Raw genomic sequence first — 18,126 nt, forward strand, 5'->3', positions numbered from 1 at the left:
AATGGGGATTAAGGCTGTGAACCCCACGTGGGACATGGACTGTGTCCAAATTGATTAGCTTGTATCTACCCCAGCACTTAGAACAGTGCCTGTCACATAGTATTTCTTAAGTACTTAACAAATACCATCAAAAAATATGGGAGAAGTTGACATGGAATAATAACCTGTTGAAAGCTGCCACCTGGCTGACCCCTCTCACCCACCCATTAGAGCCTGTATTCTGACTCTTGAATGGCTCAAGTGGCTTCCAGATTGATTGGGCCTGAGAGGCTGGTTTGGTCTGAGCTTCCAGGCCCTGCTCCAGAGAGGATGAGAATGGATCTGACCCTGAAGTTGGAAGCTAAGGAAGGGAGAGACCTCAAGACTCATTTTTGTCAGAGGCAGGGATTCTCAGGCCCCAGTGAGTGCTTAGTACAGTCCCCTGCACAGTTAGTACTCAGCAAATTGAAACCAAGCTTTTTGCAGTCTGGGAGTTAGGTGTGGCACAGGCAGGGAATGGGGCCTCTCCCCCACCTAGCTCTTATCACTAGAGCATTGGTGGGCAAGCTACCTATTTCATTCTTTGCCAAATTAAGGGTGATTAGTCATTAGCCTACTTGAAGGCATGTGTGTGCGTGCACTTGTGCGTGGACCTCACTGCCCTACTTGGAGCTGAATCCCGGCTAAAAGACATTTGTCGTTCTTTTTGGCCTGGTGTTGGAGGTCAGGGTGGGATCGGTTTGGGAGTCAGGGTTGTTGGGTTTTGTTTCTGGTTTCTTTTTACCCCCCCCCCCCCCAGATTCCTTGAGACCCCAAGCCAACCTCTTACTCTCTGGGCCTCATTTTCCCCAGCTCACAGTGCTCCCTTGTGGGGTTCCATGTCCACAGGAAGGGCCCTTTGGAGATTGGAGCAGTTTTTGGTGTTTCCAGTAGAATCCTGCCTGGGCCCAAATCCTGAGACCCAAACCTGGGTCTCCACTTACTGGACTGCTTTTTCCCACTCCCATCCTGGCTAAGAAATGAATGTTGGGCCCACGTCACACCCCATGTGCATCGAGCTGGCAGGAAGGAGGGAGACAGGACAGTCTGGGGTGGAGGAGCGGTTTGGTGGTGGGGGGAGCTTGTCACCTTAGCCCATTCCTGTCTCCAAGGGTCTGGATCCTTGAGGTCTGCTGCCCACAGGTACGGGTCCCCCAGGGGATGCTTAATCCAGTCCACTTCCAATCTAGCCAGACCCCACTGGACACAGAATCCTTAGAAGGAAACCAATAAAGCTCTGGTTTTGCCTCCTTAGCTGGAGAGGGCTCTCTATATGTAACTTAGCTAGGCCCTGGCTCCTGACCCCAAGATGTCCCTCCCTGGGGACTCCCAGAGCCTCATAAGAGTAAGGATGAGAGCTGCTTTACAAGTCTTTTTGCTTCCCGTCTCTCTCTGGCACCTAGCTCTGGCCCAGGCACAACTGACCCTAAAAACCCGTAGGGCTGTACTTCAAACCCAGGTCTTGTTCTGGTTTGAAAGACTGTGGCTTTCCAGCTCTAATAATGAATGATTATGCTATTTGTAAAACACTTACTATGTGTCAGGCACTGTTCTAAGCCCAGGGGTAGATACAAGTTAATCAAGTCAGATACGGTCCTTGTCCTACATGGGGCTCACAGTCCAAATAGGAGGGAGAATAGGAATTGAGCCCCCATTTTACAGTTGAGGAAACCGAGGCATAGAGAAGTTAGTGACTTGCCCAGGGTCACACAATAGGTGCATGACGGATCCAGGATTAGAACCCAGGTCCTCTGACTCCCAGGCCCATTCTCTTTCCACTAGGCCATGCTGCTCCTCAAATTCTAAGCCTCGGTTTCTGATTAGTGCAGGAGAAGAGTCCCACTTCTTTCAGTGTTGGCTCCTGGATGGGCAGAGTCTGGGGCACTTATCAGAGTGTCCTCCCCCAATTCCTCCATCAGTTTCTTGCAGAGCTGAGAGTAAGGTGAAGAGAAGCAGCGTGGCCTAGTGGAAAGAGCCCAGGCCTGGGAGTCAGAGGACCTGGGTTCTAATCCTGGCTCCAACCAGTTGTCTGCTGTGTGACCTTGGGCAAGACACCTCACTTCATCTGTGCCTCAGTTTCATCACCTGTAAAGTGAGTCCCAAGTGGGACATTGACTGCGTCCAACCTGATGATCTCATATCTACTCCAGCGCTTAGTACAGTGCCTGGCACATTGTAAGCACTTAAGTACCATTAAATAAAATACATTCAATAAATAAAATAAGAGCCAGGCCTTCCCAGCTAGATGGTGATAGCCATTAAGTAGCTGGGGAGGAGGAGTAGTTCTGGGACCCAATGGGATAGGAACTGAGGAGATCAGGTCGGGAAGGATGGAAAGCAGAGGCTGAGTCATCTCAGCAGCACTGCTTAGCCATTTCTGGAGATTAGTGCCAGGCCTCCTTGCCATGAGTCCCAAAGAAGCTGGAGCATAGTGACTTGCAATTTTGGTCTTGTTTTCCTCTCCCCAGCCCCCAACCCTAAGCCCCAAGGTCCAATTGGGAGCAGCTCATGCTTGAAAGATCTTGGGGACTTGAGGGAGGGGGCTCAGACCACCCAATAGTGGCCTGGGAGCCATTCTAGGTTAAACCTGCCCTGCCTCAGAAGGGTGGAGGAGGGATCTGATGGGGCCATGTGTCAGGGTTGGCCAGGCAGACTCTTCTGGACTCTCAGCATTTTCTCCCAAATCTGATGATCAGGGCAGTTGGGGCCTGGGTGTGGTAGGGGTGATATCCTGTCCTACCTGGGCCCAATCTCCAGGCAGCCTCACCCATTAGCTGAGTCATCACTGATAAACCCCTTGGCTGGACTTCCTGCCTCAGAGCCATTGCCCTGGGGAACAGATTCCCCTACCCTTATTACAGGTGAGGAAACTGAGCTGCGACCAGAGGAAGGACCTTGCGTCACAGAGCTCCATTGGAATTTGGGTTTCTCGAATGTGTCTGTGTCCAGTGAGCTGTGGACTCTGGCCCTGGGACTGATGAACTGGGAGATTTTGGGTGGGATGGTTACTTCCCCATCCCAGGGCACAGGGCTGTTGCCCCCAGCCTCCTCCTCCCCGCTCTGAGGTGATCTTGCCTCTTAGCACGGGGTGGCAGGTAGGGGCCAAGGGCTCTTTGTTTCAGTTTGGGTCATTCCCTGGCAGGATTGCTCCTCCTCACCCCCTCTCTTCTCCCTCCCTAGCCAGGACCATGACCCACGGACTCTCTTTTTTTGGTATTAAATTAATCTAAACCCACCGAACTCTGAGACTTGTTCTGAACCCAAACCTGCTGCCCCACCTGGAAGCAACCATAAGGCCTCAATGACAGCCTCTCTGGGATCAGCACTGAAACTGGGCCTGGAGCTTAAAGGCAAGGGAAGGGGCTTCAGGGATTTGGGGTGAGGAAAGAGCCAACTCCATTGATTGTTTTCCTCTGCCCCACCGCCCCCCAAAACACACTCCCTCTGCCCCAGTGCAGAAAGCCCTGTCCTGCTGCTAGAATCCTGAAGGAAATCAATCAATCAATCAATCAATCGTATTTATTGAGCGCTTACTATGTGCAGAGCACTGTACTAAGCGCTTGGGAAGTACAAATTGGCATCACATAGAGACAGTCCCTGCCCAACAGTGGGCTCACAGTCTAAAAGGAAAGGTTTGGGCTTACCCCTCATTGTTTCTGGGGTGGAGGTGGCTCTGAGAAGAGCAGGCGGGGAGAGTGGGGCTCTCTCCCCCTTTCTTTTTCCCCACCCGTACCAACCCCACGGAGAGGACCAGGCCGAAGAAATAACCTTCACCTCTCCCAGTCCCAGCTCTAGCTGGGCTTCAGCCTCCCCATCTGCACTTTGGCGAAAGGGGGCTGAGGCTGAGGGGGTGTCAAGTTGATTAGAATTGAGAGCTGGCCCTCCCATGGGGCCAGAAGCACTTTGGAAGCTACACAAAATACCCTGTAAATACTTTATAAGGCTGCTGCTGTTCCCCTCTCCCTTCCCCCGCCTCCTCTGCTACCAAATCACAGCTCATTAACCCCCTCACAGCCAGGAGAGGGGACAGGCCATCTCTGCCGTGGGAGAACTCCACCATGCCCTGACCAAGGGCAGTCACACCTGCAGTCCTCCCTGCTGCCAACACAATGTCTAGACATGGCTTAGCATCGGGGCAGAGCTGACCGCCGGGATTGAAGGAGAGAAAGAAAAGACCATGAAGCAGTAGAATCACAAGGTCTCTGGGAGAAATCACAGCATGGACCCCAGAGTGCATGTGGGGTGCAGAGATTAGATTGGTGTATGGCATCCATAGCTAGGGCACCCTGGCTGGGGGAATTTAGAAGGGGACCCTGGCTGGAGTGGACTGTGGGTACCAGTGTCTTCTCTGTTGACTGTCCTGGGTGTGAGGTTGTTGGGGGCCAGGCAAGTTAAGCTCTCATCTGGGGGTGGGTTGATTGCAGAAAAGGCATTCTCTCAGGAAAACAGCAGTGGAAACTCTCTGACTCTCTGCCCCCCACCCCACCCCTCAACCCTCTGCAGCCAGGCGAAGTGTTTAAGGGCTCCAATGTCACCTGCCGGAGCTTTCCCACGCTCATCCCCGCCAACAGCTACCGTGTGGACCTGTTCAACGGGCGGCTGAACAACATCCTACTCACCGCACTCCATGTCACACCCCTGGACAATGCCACTGTGGCGCATATGGGCACCGCCGATGGGCGGGTCCTTCAGGTGAGTCGTGTACCTCTCCTCCCTTCCCAGGAAGCTATTCCTGCCAGAGATGGGCTCTGGGTAGTGGTGGGCATAAGAGAGTCACAGCCAGGAGGCTGATTCCACCTGGAGAGCTTACTCCAGCAGACAGGCACCCGGGAGAGTCCTGTGGGGGAGGAATTTGGGAACCTCCAAAGGGGCTGTACTCCCTGACAAAAGGAAAGGAATGTCTAGGTGCTGGATTGGCTTCCAGCTACCCTTTAGATCCTGGCACCCAGAGTCTCTCTACCATCCTCTTCCCTCCTTTCTTCCTCCTCTTCCCTCTCTCATTTCTTCCTCCTCTTCCCTCCCTTTCACTTCCTCTTCCCTCCTTTACACCTCTTCTTCCCTCCTTTCCTCCTCCTCTTCCTGCCTTTCCACTTTCTCTTCCCTCCTTTCCACTTTCTCTTCCCTCCTTTCCACTTTCTCTTCCCTCCTTTCCCCTTCTTTCCTTCTCTGCTCCTCTTCCCTCCTCTGCACCTCTTCCCTCCTTTATACTAAGAATGTCCTAGTGCAGGCCCAAACCACTGAAGTGCTTGTTCCTTGTCCAGATGGAAAAGAGCAAGAAAGGTTTGGGGTGTCTGGGGTTGGGGGGTGGCTCAACTGCTGCCTTGTCCCTAGGTGGAACTGGCAAGATCCCTCAACTACCTGTTGTATGTATCCAACTTCTCTCTGGGCTCAGAGCAGCCTGTGAAGCGGGAGGTGAGTCGACTTGAGGATCACCTGTTCTTTGCCTCGGGCAACAAGGTGAGACTGGGACCCCCTCCCCCTTGATTCCCCTCCATCCGCCTTCCCTTCACTCCCCTCCTGGCCCTCCTTCTCCCTTCCTTGTTTCCCACTGCTCTTTGTTCAGATGGTCCAACCTGAGGACAGCTGTTGGTTTGGAAGCAGGGATGGGGTGGGGGTGGGGCCTAGCTTCCTTGCCTGATATGTTGCCCTCTCTCTCCTCTCCCACATCCTGGCCTTCCTTGTCCCACAGGTGTACAAAGTGCCCATCAAAGGGCCCGGCTGTCGGCACTTCCTGACTTGCAGCCGGTGCCTGCGGGCAGAACGTTTCATGGACTGCGGCTGGTGTGAGGATATGTGCACCCGGCAGGAGGAGTGCCATGGCACCTGGCAGCAGGACCACTGTCCCCCTGTTATCACTAAGGTACAGAACTGACTAGGGCCTGGACTGGAGGTTAGTAGAGGGGAACTGGGGCCTGGGGTCCTTGGGGTTGGGAGTGAATGACTGCCTTAGATAGAGACTGGGGTCTGCCTGTCCTCAATCTGAAGTCTGGGGAAGCCCCCTACTCCCCCCCCCACCCCTCCCCGCCACAACTGTCTGGCCTGCTTAAGGCACAGATTGTGTCAGGGAGGGTACTGAGAGCATGAGTCTGGAAGGACTGGATTTATTTTTTTGAGTCCGCCTGAGAACCAGGGTCCTGCTCACCTTCCATTGATGTTGTTGTTGTTGTTGTTGTTCACTACTAGGAGGGGCCTGGGCCTCTTGATGCCTGGGGCATGAGGAGGTGAGACTTGATCTCGATGCCCCTGCCAGCACTGAACTTTTTCCTGCATTGTCTCTGGCAGTTCCACCCGCATAGCGGTCCCATACGAGGCAACACAAGATTGACACTATGTGGCATGGACTTCCAGAGCTGTTTCCATTGCAGTTCCACCCCAGGCACCCAGAATGTCACCGTGGGCCAGAGTCCCTGCAGGCTGCTGCCCAAAGACAACCTAGATCTCAGGTATGAGGATAGGGTGGGCAGAGTGGATGGAGCCCATGTCCGGGAAGGGACATGATGGTGAAAGTTGCCCTGGCCCTCTACAGCCCTCAGCCTGCTGTTGAGGGGCAGTATGACCTAGTGGAAAGAGCATGGACCCAAGGGTCAGAGGGCCTGAGTTCTGATCCCAGCTCTGCCACTTGTCTGTTGTATGTCACTGGGCAAGTCACCTAAATTATCTGGGTCTCGATTTCCTCATCTGTAAAATGGGGGTTCACTACCTGTTCTCCCTCCTACTCAGACTGTGAGCCCCATGTGGGACAGGGACTGTGTCCAACTTGATGAACTGGTATTTACCCTCCCATTTAGAACAGTGCTCTAGTAAGTGCTTAACAAATACCATAATGTTGTATGTATCAGCAGACACATTCTGGGTGCATAGTTAAAGATGGAGGAGATTTAGACACCCAATGGAGAGAGGCAGTCTGACAAATGAAGGCCCAGGGAAGCAGTGTGGCCTAGTGGAAAGAACCTGGGCCTGGGAGTCAGAGGACCTGGGTTCTAATCCTAGCTCTGCTACTTGCCTGCTGTGTTACCTGGGGCAAATCACTTAACCTTTCTGTGCTTCAGTTACCTCATCTGTAAAAAGGGGATAAAATGCCTTTTCTTCTCTCTTTGACGATGAGCCCCGTCTCAGAGGACCTAGGTTCTAATCCCAGCTCCACCTTTTGCTTGCTGTGTGACCTTGGGCAAGTCACTTACATTTTCTGTGCCTCAGTTTCCTCATCCGTTCTCCCTCCTGTGTAGATTGTGAGCCCCATATGGGACAGAGGGTGTGTCTTATTTGCATATCTATCTGTATCTACCCTGCTTTTTGCAGGGCATAGCACATAGTAAGTGCTTAACGAATACCACAATGTTATTGTTATTATTAGTATTCTTCCTATTATTATTAGAAAGTCCCCAAAGGGAATCAGTTTGGAAAGGGTGAAGATCTCACCCCAGCAATTCCCTCTGTTCTGGCTCTAGATTCCACCAGCCCAAGAAGGACTTTGTGGAGGAGCTGGAGTGTCAGCTGGAGGCTGCAGGAACGCAGGTGCCAGGCCCTGCCAATGTGACCCTCAGCATCTCCCAGGAACCTCATCATCACCCCTTCCGAGTAGATGGCTCTTCTGTCCTGGGAGGGTTCACGTTTGTGGTGAGTCTCCTCACCAGATAGAATGGGCAGCCTTGGATCGCGGGCAGGGGCCGGGAAAGTCAAACAGGGAGAGGGAACTGCCTCTGGTGCCGAGGAGTGGAGAAATGAATGAAAAATGAAGCAAAACTATGGAGAAGGAGTCAGTGAGGAGGGAGGACCCCTGAAGCCCATTGGTATAGTAAGTGTGCCTGGGCCTCTTCCAGACTTTCTGATTACTTTCCCCCTGCTCCAGCTCTTCCAGTGTTGTCCCACCTAAGGCTCCCCCAAACCCCCGACCTCAACCTACCTACTTTGCTTTGTGCCACACTCTTTCTCACAGACATGGCGAGGAGCCCTGACTGCTCCTTTCCCTTGCCAAAGGCACTAGGAATAGAGCCCATACTCACTGGAACACCCCTTTCCTCCTCTCCACCAACTTCCTGCCTGCTCTGACCCCATCTGCCCTGCTCAGGGGCTAGTGAGGGCAAGAGTCAGGGTTCCTATAATTGGCTCCCTGGCCCGTTTTGACAAAGTTAATAATGGCCCCTGGCAGTCTGTTCCCACCTAATTGTAATGAAAAGAGACTCAGACTCTTCCCTGTGGTTGGCCACCTGCCACACTGTGTCAGCCCTTGAGTTGTTCTGGACTCCGGCCTTCCGCCTGGGGTTGCCCGGTACCCAAAGCAGCCTCTGGTTCCTGATGCTCAGACTTGCTGCTCTCCTAGGCCCTTGTGCCTCTGGGTAGCTGACCAGATTACTTCCTTTTCTTCTCCCCCAGGAGCCGGTGGTGACGTCCATCCGGCCCCTGTTTGGCCCACTGGCTGGGGGCACCCAGCTGTCCATCCAGGGTCAGAACCTGAATGTTGGGGATGGCCAGCAGGTGCTCATCAATGAGACCGAGTGCCACCTGGACAGGTACCTTCTGCTCCGGAGTAAGGGATTGGGGGAAGTGTACATGGGGCGAGAGTAGGGAAGAAGAGGGCTGGGTGCTCAGAACGGCCCAGGGAAGGGGCTTCTTGGTTAGAGGTCCCCTGGGGGAGCAGGAGCTGGACCCCATTGCTGTTGTCATTATTACATTCTGACAGTACAATAGGATAGTGCTCTTGAGTCTCAGCCCCTTCCCAGGCACACCTGGGGCCTCAAGAGGATGGCAGGCAGGCCTACTAGAGGGTAGCTGGGCACAGAGACAGGATGAGGGGGGTCCGTGCTGCCCTTCCTTGGGGAAAGAGAGGTCCTCATCCGACTGTAGCCTGCCCCTGTGTGTACTTGGTTAAGACTGAAGTGAGAGTCCAGTTAAGACACCAAAGAGAGAGTGAGGGCAGGTGGAGTCGAGAGATGTGAGAGGAGCAGGTTTGATGGCAGTTTCTCATTTGAGTATGTTGAGAGTTGATGGAGGAGAGGGCCAACCATACTAGAGGAGCCCTCTTAATTCCCATGCCCATCTCTCCAGCCAGACTGAAAAGCTGCTACTCTGCACCATTCCCCCAGGGGGGCACCTGGGCAATGCCTCCATCACCCTCCGCATTGGGGGAGCCTTGTTCCACACCCCCAAGCCCTTCCAGTACCTGAAGAACCCCCATATCATCAGCATCACACCCAACTGCAGTTTCAGGTGAGTTTGGCTGCTTCCTCCTCCTGAGACCCCAAGAGTCTTCAAGTCTCTGATCACTCTCCTTACCCTGGGCTGGCCTTGGCTAAGGCCCAGGACCCACCCCAGTTGTTTCGGATGAGCTCGAGAGAGGGAGCAGGAACCCTCAGCCCTAAGACCCTCCCTTCAGATCTGCCTCTCCTCCAAGCCCTGTCAGACTTCCCCTGTCCCTTAGGTTTTTAGTGGATGTGTGGCAGGTGAGGGGAGGGGCCTCTGGGAGTTACCTTGACCCATGCCTCGAGGATGCTGACATCAGTGCCCGGGGTTGAAGAGATGACCCTAGGCTGCCTTTCTTTGCCAGGAAAATGAATGTTCATCCCCATTTCTCCCCAGAAACTCTCACATCACTATCCAGGGCACCCACCTTTCCTCAGTGTGGCACATGGCTGTCTCGTTCAATGATGGGAAAGAGGAGGTAAATAATCTGGTAAGTGGGCATGTGCCCTAGACCCCCTTGTGACTGCCCTCCTTTGCTCTTTCATCCCTGGCTTCTCCCACTCCACCCGTTTCACCACAAAATGTCCCAACGTCGGAGAACTGGACCGTCCAGTTCCTCTACCTCATTTGAGGAGATGCCAAGCCCCCTCTGTACCCCAGACCGCAGCACACTCCTCCTAACTCCTGGTAACTCTTCTGCCACTCCTCCTTGGGAAAGGCTGACCAGTAATGATTTCCCAGGACCCAGAACATCAGAATATGATAGGCTTCTAAGAGCTCCTGGGGTCCCTGGGGCAGGCTGACAATGATCTTGTTCCCTCCCCTCCTCAGGCTGGCCTGTGGTTGTCTCCCCACCCCCACCCGCCTCCCTCCTCCCTCCAGGAGGTAGGTAGGTAGGCAGGAGAGGGTGCTGAGAGACCAGGTGGAGATGGTAATGGTGTCCCCACAGGAATGTGAAGGGTCCCTGAGCACAGAGCGACTCTGCAAAGTTCCAGACTACACTGTCCTGGGCCAGGCGGGAGTCGTCCTCGGGAACCTGAGCATCTGGGATGGCAGGACCATCCTGTACCACCTCCCTCGCTTCCGTTACTACCCTCGGCCCCAGTCCCCCAACACCAACGACAGCCAGTACGAGAGCAGGATCCCGTTGTCCCCTGGGATGGACACGGTGGCCATCAAGGTGTCTATGAGACTGGGGCATTTAAAGTCAAGGGCTGGAAGTCAAGGAGGGCCAAGGGAATGAGACTAGCCAGGAGCTGGGTAAAGTCCCGTGAGGCTCAGCCTCTTCATGGGCTTCCAAGGGCTGAGGATTCTGGAAGTGAGGCTTCCACAGATTGCTGAAGGGGCCTGAATGTCACTAGGGGTGGGGAAATGATGGAGGAGGAGATGAAGGAAAGGAACAATGGGTGATGGGTGGAAGCGTGGGCAGGTATAGGGTGGCCGACCCTGGGGTAGTATATGATCATCTGTCCCCACAGTATTTCGGGATGGATGCGGTGGCCGGCTGTATGGAGGTCAACATGACAGTGGGTGGGCAGCACTGTCTCTCCAGAGTATTGAACGACGTGGTCATCTGCCACCTCCCAGAAGGCCTGGACATCCCTCCGATAGGGGCCCCTGTTCAGGTACAGAGCCAGTGAGAGGCCTGCTTCCCCGCCCTGGCCAGGACTCCAGGGTTCTTGCCCCAGAGCTACCCAGCAGTGGGGGTGGGAAGGAGTGTGGAAGAGAAGGGGAGAGCAGCCCTTTCCTCTTCCTGGACCTAGACCTCCACAAGATGGCTCACTGATCTCCTTCCCTGGGGTGACCTGGCTTTTGGGAGTCCAGTCAGCTGGCTCCCACACCAGGGGCAGAGTCTACAATGAGTGGGCACCCTGGTGCCCTTACCCTGCTGCTCAGCTAGGCCTCAGCTCCTGGGTCCTCTGCTTCCTCCATAGTGCTGCCCAGGCCCAGCTCCAGCTCCACTCTGGAGCGTGAGAAAGAGAAGCGAATTCTTGGGCTGGAAGGGACCTCAATAGGTCATCTAGCCCATCTCATGCCTCCAAGCAAGGACTGCACTCAGCCTTTGGAGCCTCAGCTGGGGTGGTGGCCATGACTCAGCCATGGCTCCTTCCCCATCTCCAGGTCTGTGTGAATGGGGAGTGCTGGGGACAGGGCCGGGTGGTGCGGGAGAGCCTGGCCTCGCCCCTGCCAGGCATCATCGTGGGCATACTGCTGACCTTCGTCCTGCTGGCCAGCTGTCTTCTGGCCATGCTGATGCTCAGGTACAAGAAGAAGAAGAAGGAGCTGGGTGAGTTCTTCTTCCTCAGGGTTCTCATCCCCTCTTTCCCTCTGTCCTGGAGTCTTGGGCCACAGTCACCTCACACTCACACGACTCACACTCACCCTTGGGCTCTGGTGGCCCCCAACCCCGGAAACTGTGCCCCGAGGCCCCTCTGGTCAGTTGTTAGCCTGGTTGTGGGTGTTTTTGCGCTCCCTTGTCAGATCTCCTTGGCCCCAGTTTAGTAGCTCCTCTTGTAGCCTCTCCCCCGTGGCATTTCCTGCCTTCCCAGTCTGTGGGGGATGGTCACTTCAACCCAGCTCCAGTCCTGAGGGCCCACCAGAGCTCTAAGCACACGCCAGCTCCCTTGCCACGGAAGCTGGCATCTTGGCAGTCCTCCGGGTGGTTTGGGGTTCCCTAGGAGTTGGGGAGGGGTTGCCTCTGCTTGGCTGGGGGAGACTCCCAAGATGGGGCTCAGTGGTTGGGGGCTCTTTGGTGGGAGGGCCAGTGGACCCATCCCAACAGAGTGCTGCTCTCACAGCGATGGTACGCCTAGAGACCCTGGGGTCTCTGGAGAGGACTGACATCTCCTACCCCCTCCCCCTGCTGCGCTCAGGTTCAGACTACAGGAGTGGCTCAGGTAAGGAGGGAGTGAGTAGCAGGTTGGGGAGACAGGGCCAGAGGGTGGGACAGATGGTGGAAGATCTTGCTACCCTAGTTCCTCATTCTTCCTCTTCTGGGGACCCCATTATTTCTTGCAGGAGTCTCGGACAGCGAGGGCCATAACCACGGCGGGCAGGATCGGGGCCCCTCATCCACTGGCAGCAGCAATGGCTCAAGTGTGCCCCTCAGAAGGGTTGTGTCCATCCGTATTGAGGACCTGAGCCCCGAGCTTCTGGCCGAGGTGAAGGATGTCCTGATTCCCTCGGAGCAGCTTCAGACACACTGCGATCAGGTCATTGGCAAAGGTTAGCCTGTGCCCTCTATCCTCCGCCCTCCTGCCTCTGGCCTCCCTCTACCCCGTTTGTTCCCTGTTCTCCACCTCCGGGCCCTCAGCTCCCCACCAGCCCACCACGGGTCTCTGGCGTCCATACCCCCTCAGGACAGCACGGCCGCGGTCGGAGGTTCTCGTGGCCCGTGCTGGGATCGTCCTCTCCCCCGGCCTGTGTGATCTCCCTCCTCCCCCTGTGTCTGCTTTTCTCAGGTCACTTTGGAATCGTCTATCATGGCAAGTACACTGACCCATCCCAGAATTGCATCCACTGTGCCGTCAAGTCTCTGTACCGTGAGTATGCCCAGGGGATAGGGTGGCCGAGGAGCCCGCTGGAAGGGATGCCTTTCAGGTGGGTCCTAAGGTGGGGTGGGATTTGGGTGGGATTCCTCCCTCAGGTCGACCCTATCAGAGCTGCTGTTCATCCTCAGCCCATCAACACAGACTCCCTGGGCAGCCCCGAAGACTCTGAGCTAGGACAAGGCAGGGAGACAGACTGGCAGTGTCATGGCTTCCTGTCCACTCCCTTGGTCCCAAGCAGCTGGCATTCCCCCCTGGGAAAGAGGAGGGGGAATGGCCAGATGGGGAAAGAAAGGCCAGGTGCCTAGTGTGGGTGCCCCACTCATTCTCCCACACCCTGCGCTTTTGCTCCCCGACCCCTACCAGGCATCACGGAGGTGGAGGAGGTGGAAGAGTTCCTGCGGGAGGGGCTGATCATGCGTACCTTTCACCACCCCAATGTACTCTCCCTCATCGGTATCTGCCTGCCCCCCAATGGGCTACCTCTCGTCCTGCTGCCCTACATGCCCCATGGGGACCTGCGCCACTTCATCCGCTCCCCAGATCGGGTCAGTGCCTTCCTCGCCCACCCCAGAGCAACTGTGCCCACAGTTGTACGCTCCAGCCCTTCCCAATGAGTCCACACCTCCTTCCTGAATCTCTTCTTTTTTTTATTTTGTGCTGAGCTTCCCTTCCCCCTCCCTCAGGCCCTGCATACCTTCCACCCTGTCCCTTTCCTCACCATCCCTCCCTCCCTCCCCACACATTGTCCATGATGTAGGCCAAAGTTCTGGACACTGGCTCATCCCAGCCCAAATCACATCCAAGGAGTAGGGAGTCCTTTCCTGACCTGACTAGGTCAGATCTCATTTTTCTTTTGACCAGACTCATCGAGGGCAGTGACAGTGTGGAGGTGGATAGTCATCACACCCATGCAATGCTTGTTCCCATACAGCTGTCTTGCCTTTCTGCTTGCAGCGAAGGCCACCGTCCCCACCGGCCTGGGCCTGATCTTGGGAGGTTCCTAAATCCTGCCCCCCCAGCTTCCATCACACATATCTGTGATCATGAGCTGTCTCCCCCTTCCATTCCCTGGCCCCCATCTGGGATTCGACCTCCCTGGGGCCGCCTCTCCACCCTCCTGCCTGCCACTGAGCCCACCCTGAGAACAGTCACATTTTCTCCCCAGAACCCCACAGTCAAGGATCTCATCGGCTTTGGCTTGCAAGTGGCCAGAGGCATGGAGTACCTGGCAGGAAAGAAATTTGTGCACAGGGACCTGGCAGCCCGGAACTGCATGTGAGAGCTTCAGGGAGGGGACATTGAGGTGGGCGGTGGTGGGGAAGCATTGAGGTGGGCAGAGTTGGGGAAGACCAGAGTGCAGGAACTGGGGGCAACAGAAGAACTTGCAGGCTTCAGGCAATTTCCCAGATAGGCTCCTGGACCAATTTCCTACTTAGACCATCAGCCCCTTGTGGGAAGAGGACTGTCTGACCTGATTATCTTGAATCTACCCAGTGCTTAGCATAGAGCTTGATGCCTAGAAAGTGCTTAACAAACACCACATTTCTTCTTCTTCTTCATCGTCGTCTTCTTCTCCTCCTCCTCCTCCTTCTTATTCTGCTCCTTCTTCTTTATAATAATAATAATAATGATAATAATTAATAAGAGGCTATGGTCTGGCCAATCATCAGGTGGCTGTCTGGGCTCTGTCCTACTCTTGCAGTTGAGGAGCAGGGGAGTGGTGGGGGTGGTGGCAGAAGGGGCTGGAGCCTCTTCCCCTGAACTGAGTCCAAAACCTCCCACAGGCTGGATGAGTCATACACAGTGAAGGTGGCTGACTTTGGGCTGGCCCGGGACATCCTGGACAAGGATTATTACAGTGTCCGGCAGCACCGCCATGCCCGTCTGCCCGTCAAGTGGATGGCATTAGAGAGCCTGCAGACCCACAAGTTCACTACCAAGTCAGATGTGGTGAGGAGGGTCTGTGAGGTGGTGGAGGAGGGAATGATTCTAAAGTCCCCCAGAGGGGTAAAATAGGTCTGGGGCTTTCCCCAAAGCTCCCCTCCCCACCACCCACCCGAGTATTTTGGCTCTCAGCCTGGGTCCAGATACTGGGAAGCTGATTTTTCCACCATCTAGTTCAAAGAGCTGGAGATGCACTTTCTCCTCTCCCTAGATGTCAATCTCTCTCTTTGTGACATCAGGTCCTTCCCTCTGACCCCCCACTCACAGGAGTTTGGGGGAGGGGTGGGGCTGGGGGTGGCTGAGGATCTAGAAGTCACAGTTGGTAGGGCAGAGAAAAACTGGGGGTTCAAGGGAAATAGGGAAGGGGGTCCCAAGAAACACACAGAGGAGGGTGGCTGGGGCAGAATAGGAAACTCCAGACTCCTAGCTGGGATGAGATTCTGAGCACATCTCCACTGAAGGAGAAGTTGGGTTTTAGAGGTTGATTTCTTTCAACTTTAAAGCAAGAAGCCCTTGGGAGAGGCCTGGGGATCGTGTGTCTCAGGGTTAGAACAATCCTGGGCCTGAGCATGCCAGTCCTGATGCTCCTTCTCCTCCCCAGTGGTCCTTTGGTGTGCTGCTGTGGGAGCTGCTGACCCGAGGAGCATCACCCTACCCTGATATCGACCCCTTCGATATCAGGCACTATCTGGCCCGGGGTCGGCGCCTGCCTCAGCCTGAATACTGCCCACACTCCCTGTGAGTTCATCAGGGGGACCAGAGGGCTGGGCGCTGCCTGCCTGGCTGCCTTCTAGGGGCGGGAGTAGAGGTCACGGAGGTTGGGAAAGTGGAAGGGAAAGAGGAAGGGGAGGCATGTGGCCATCGCCCGTGTTCTCCCTGTTGCTGAGTAACAGGGATGAATGGGTTAGGGCTTCCGGGGATGTGTTCGGGGCTGAAGGGAGTGCTCAGGGACAGTGGAATGCCCAAACATGGGGCCTGACACTGTCTTGCCGGGCCCAGGTACAAGGTGATGGGACAGTGCTGGGTCCCAGCCACCACGGAGAGACCCAGCTTCAGGGACCTGGTAGGGGAACTGGAACGCATCTCTGCCTCCCTGCGCGGAGAGCACTACGTCAACCTGAACGGTGGATACGTCAACTTGGAGCTCAGCCCCCTACTGCCTCCCTGCCCCAGTTCCGAAGATGAGCTGGACCAGACTGACGACGAGATGGAGAAGAAGGCAAAGATCAATCTCCGCCCCACCCTGAGTAGCCCTGCCTCGGCTCCTCTCTAGGCAGTGTCACAGTAGCTTCCTTTCTCATGACAGTGTCCATCCTCCTCCAGGTCCCTACCTGCCTTAACAAAGCTAGCTGGCTAGGCTAGGGAGCGCAGAACAGTTAGCTCAGGATGGCTGAGGAGGGAGCTAGGTTGGGAAGGAGAGCTCTGAGGGGCTGAGCTTTTCCATTCATCTTCCTTCAACCTAGTTCCCTTGAGGGGTGTAGTGGGGCCAGGAGGCCAGGTTTCCACCCCCTAGGGGATTTGGGGTTCTGGTGTTGGGGTTACAGATAATGTCAATAAACATGGTCAGGAACACTTGCCTTGGCTCCTTTGGACTCTGTGGGCTCCAGCTTCACCTTCCCTTAAACTCAGTGTTCTCCAAGGAAGCACTGCATCATCTGTTCATCATCATCATCTGTGGGTACTGGGGAGCAGGAGGGTGATGGGAGAGGGACGGTGCAAAAACTGAGATACACAGTGAAGAATTGGTCACTGGCCCCTGCCCATACAGCAAACCAACAAGGGGAACCTGGAAAAGCACTCATTGGTCCTGTCATCTGATTCCTACCCTGTCGAGTGCCCTTGCTCCCTCCCCTTCCCCAGCATCCTTCTTACGGGAGATTCCCTTATTAAGCGCTTAGTACAGTGCTCTGCACACAGTAAGCGCTCAATAAATACGATTGATGATGATGATGATCTTCACTTGGAAGAGCAAGCAGTCAAAATCCTCTTGCCCACTCTCGCCCACCACTGGACTGGTCTGGGTTGCAGCATGGCCCATGGTGACCAGCAGGGGGAGCAGCGGTTCCCTTTGGGTCCCGGAAGGAAAGAAGGCAGTCACGTTTTGCTCCCGTTGTTGGATTTCATGCGTCTCCAGTGAGCCTCGCCCCCAAGCATAGTTTTGAGGCCCAGAAGGATCTAGCCCTATTTGTCTTGGGGTGGAGACCAGCTGGCACGTAAGGAACTGGGGAATGAAAGAGAAACACAGTCTAGCTCCCAGCAGAGCCCTCAATGAGTCTGGCCTGAGGAATAGAATGCCAATCCAGACAGCTAGTGTATGTGTGGGGGGGGGGGAAGGGGGAGTAGTACCCCAATGTGGCACAGACGGGTTGCTACCCACTTACCTGCTGTGTGACCTTAGGCAAGTCACTTCTCCGGGATTCAGATTCGTCATCTGTAAAACAGGGATTCAATACCTGTTCTCTCTCCTACTTAGGCTGGGGGACAGGGACTGTGTCCGAACCGATTGTCTTGTATCTACCCCAGTGCATTCGAGAAGCAGCGTGGCTCAGTGGAAAGAGCACGGGCTTGGGAGCCAGAGGTCATGGGTTCTAATCCCAGCTCTGCCACATGTCTGCTGTGTGATTTTGGGCCAGTCACTTAACTTCTCTGAGCCTCAGTTACCTCATCTGTAAAATGGGGATTAAGACTGTGAGCCCCACGTGGGACAACCTGATCATCCTGTATCCCCCCAGCACTTAGAACAGTGCTTTGCACATAGTAAGCGCTTAACAAATCCCATTATTATTATTAATAAACAAACAGTATCATCATCATTATTATTATTATTATGAGCTTTAGGAATGTCTCAACCTCCTGCTGTGTCTGACAGTAGCTCTCCTGCCTTCCAGTGTTTGGGTCCTGAGCATTCAGTCAATCAATCATTGGCATTTATTGAGCGCTTACTATGTGCATAGCACTGTACTAAGCGCTTGGGAGAATTAGCAGACACATTCCCTGCCTATAATGAGTTAGTACAGTGCCTGGCACATAGTAAGTGCTTAACAAATACCATCATCATCAACCAGTTTACAGTCTACAGAGAGGAGCTTACAGTCTAGAAGGTATTTACAGTCTAGTCAATCAACCCAAAATATTTGTTGAACACTTATTGTTTGAACTAAGCACTTGAGAGAGTACAATAGAATAAGTAAACATGATTCCTGTCCCCAGGAAGTTTACATTCTGAGGGTGGATGGTTCCCTCCCCGAAGCCAAATTCATTCCAACCTTGCCCATCCTATAAGGCCCAGTCAGCAACACAGAGAGGTGGCAGAGGGTTTTGCTGCTTGTCATTACGGAGCCCCAGCCAGAACTCTCATCTTGCAACCCCCGATCCCACTGCCACTCAGTGATCTGCCTCTATCATTACAGGGATTCCCTCTGTTTTCTGTTGC

The 18,126-nt window shown here is 54.6% G+C and overlaps 1 protein-coding gene across 6 annotated transcripts in view; it reads left to right on the plus strand.

Annotated features, from left to right (window-relative positions):
* MST1R (macrophage stimulating 1 receptor) overlaps positions 1–16,268 on the plus strand; it is a 30,154-nt gene extending 13,886 nt beyond the window's left edge. For 2 of the 6 annotated variants that reach the window (XM_038740607.1, XM_038740608.1), the window contains exons 3-21: positions 4,522–4,710; positions 5,350–5,475; positions 5,708–5,878; positions 6,301–6,461; positions 7,467–7,635; positions 8,392–8,528; positions 9,064–9,225; positions 9,595–9,688; positions 10,148–10,378; positions 10,677–10,823; positions 11,320–11,485; positions 11,997–12,095; positions 12,217–12,423; positions 12,660–12,740; positions 13,113–13,294; positions 13,915–14,024; positions 14,534–14,699; positions 15,295–15,431; positions 15,693–16,268. In XM_038740607.1, coding sequence (XP_038596535.1) covers positions 4,522–4,710; positions 5,350–5,475; positions 5,708–5,878; positions 6,301–6,461; positions 7,467–7,635; positions 8,392–8,528; positions 9,064–9,225; positions 9,595–9,688; positions 10,148–10,378; positions 10,677–10,823; positions 11,320–11,485; positions 11,997–12,095; positions 12,217–12,423; positions 12,660–12,740; positions 13,113–13,294; positions 13,915–14,024; positions 14,534–14,699; positions 15,295–15,431; positions 15,693–15,966 — 3,009 coding nt within the window. In that variant the 3' untranslated portion in view covers positions 15,967–16,268. Of the gene's footprint in view, positions 1–4,521; positions 4,711–5,349; positions 5,476–5,707; positions 5,879–6,300; positions 6,462–7,466; positions 7,636–8,391; positions 8,529–9,063; positions 9,226–9,594; positions 9,689–10,147; positions 10,379–10,676; positions 10,824–11,319; positions 11,486–11,996; positions 12,096–12,216; positions 12,424–12,659; positions 12,741–13,112; positions 13,295–13,914; positions 14,053–14,533; positions 14,700–15,294; positions 15,432–15,692 lie in introns of those variants that run through there. The other 4 variants (XM_038740609.1, XM_038740610.1, XM_038740612.1 and 1 more) reach the window with 4 other exon arrangements.
* Positions 16,269–18,126: the final 1,858 nt, after the last annotated feature.

Source organism: Tachyglossus aculeatus, chromosome X1 (genome assembly GCF_015852505.1).
Source record: "Tachyglossus aculeatus isolate mTacAcu1 chromosome X1, mTacAcu1.pri, whole genome shotgun sequence".
Lineage (NCBI taxonomy): Eukaryota > Metazoa > Chordata > Mammalia > Monotremata > Tachyglossidae > Tachyglossus > Tachyglossus aculeatus.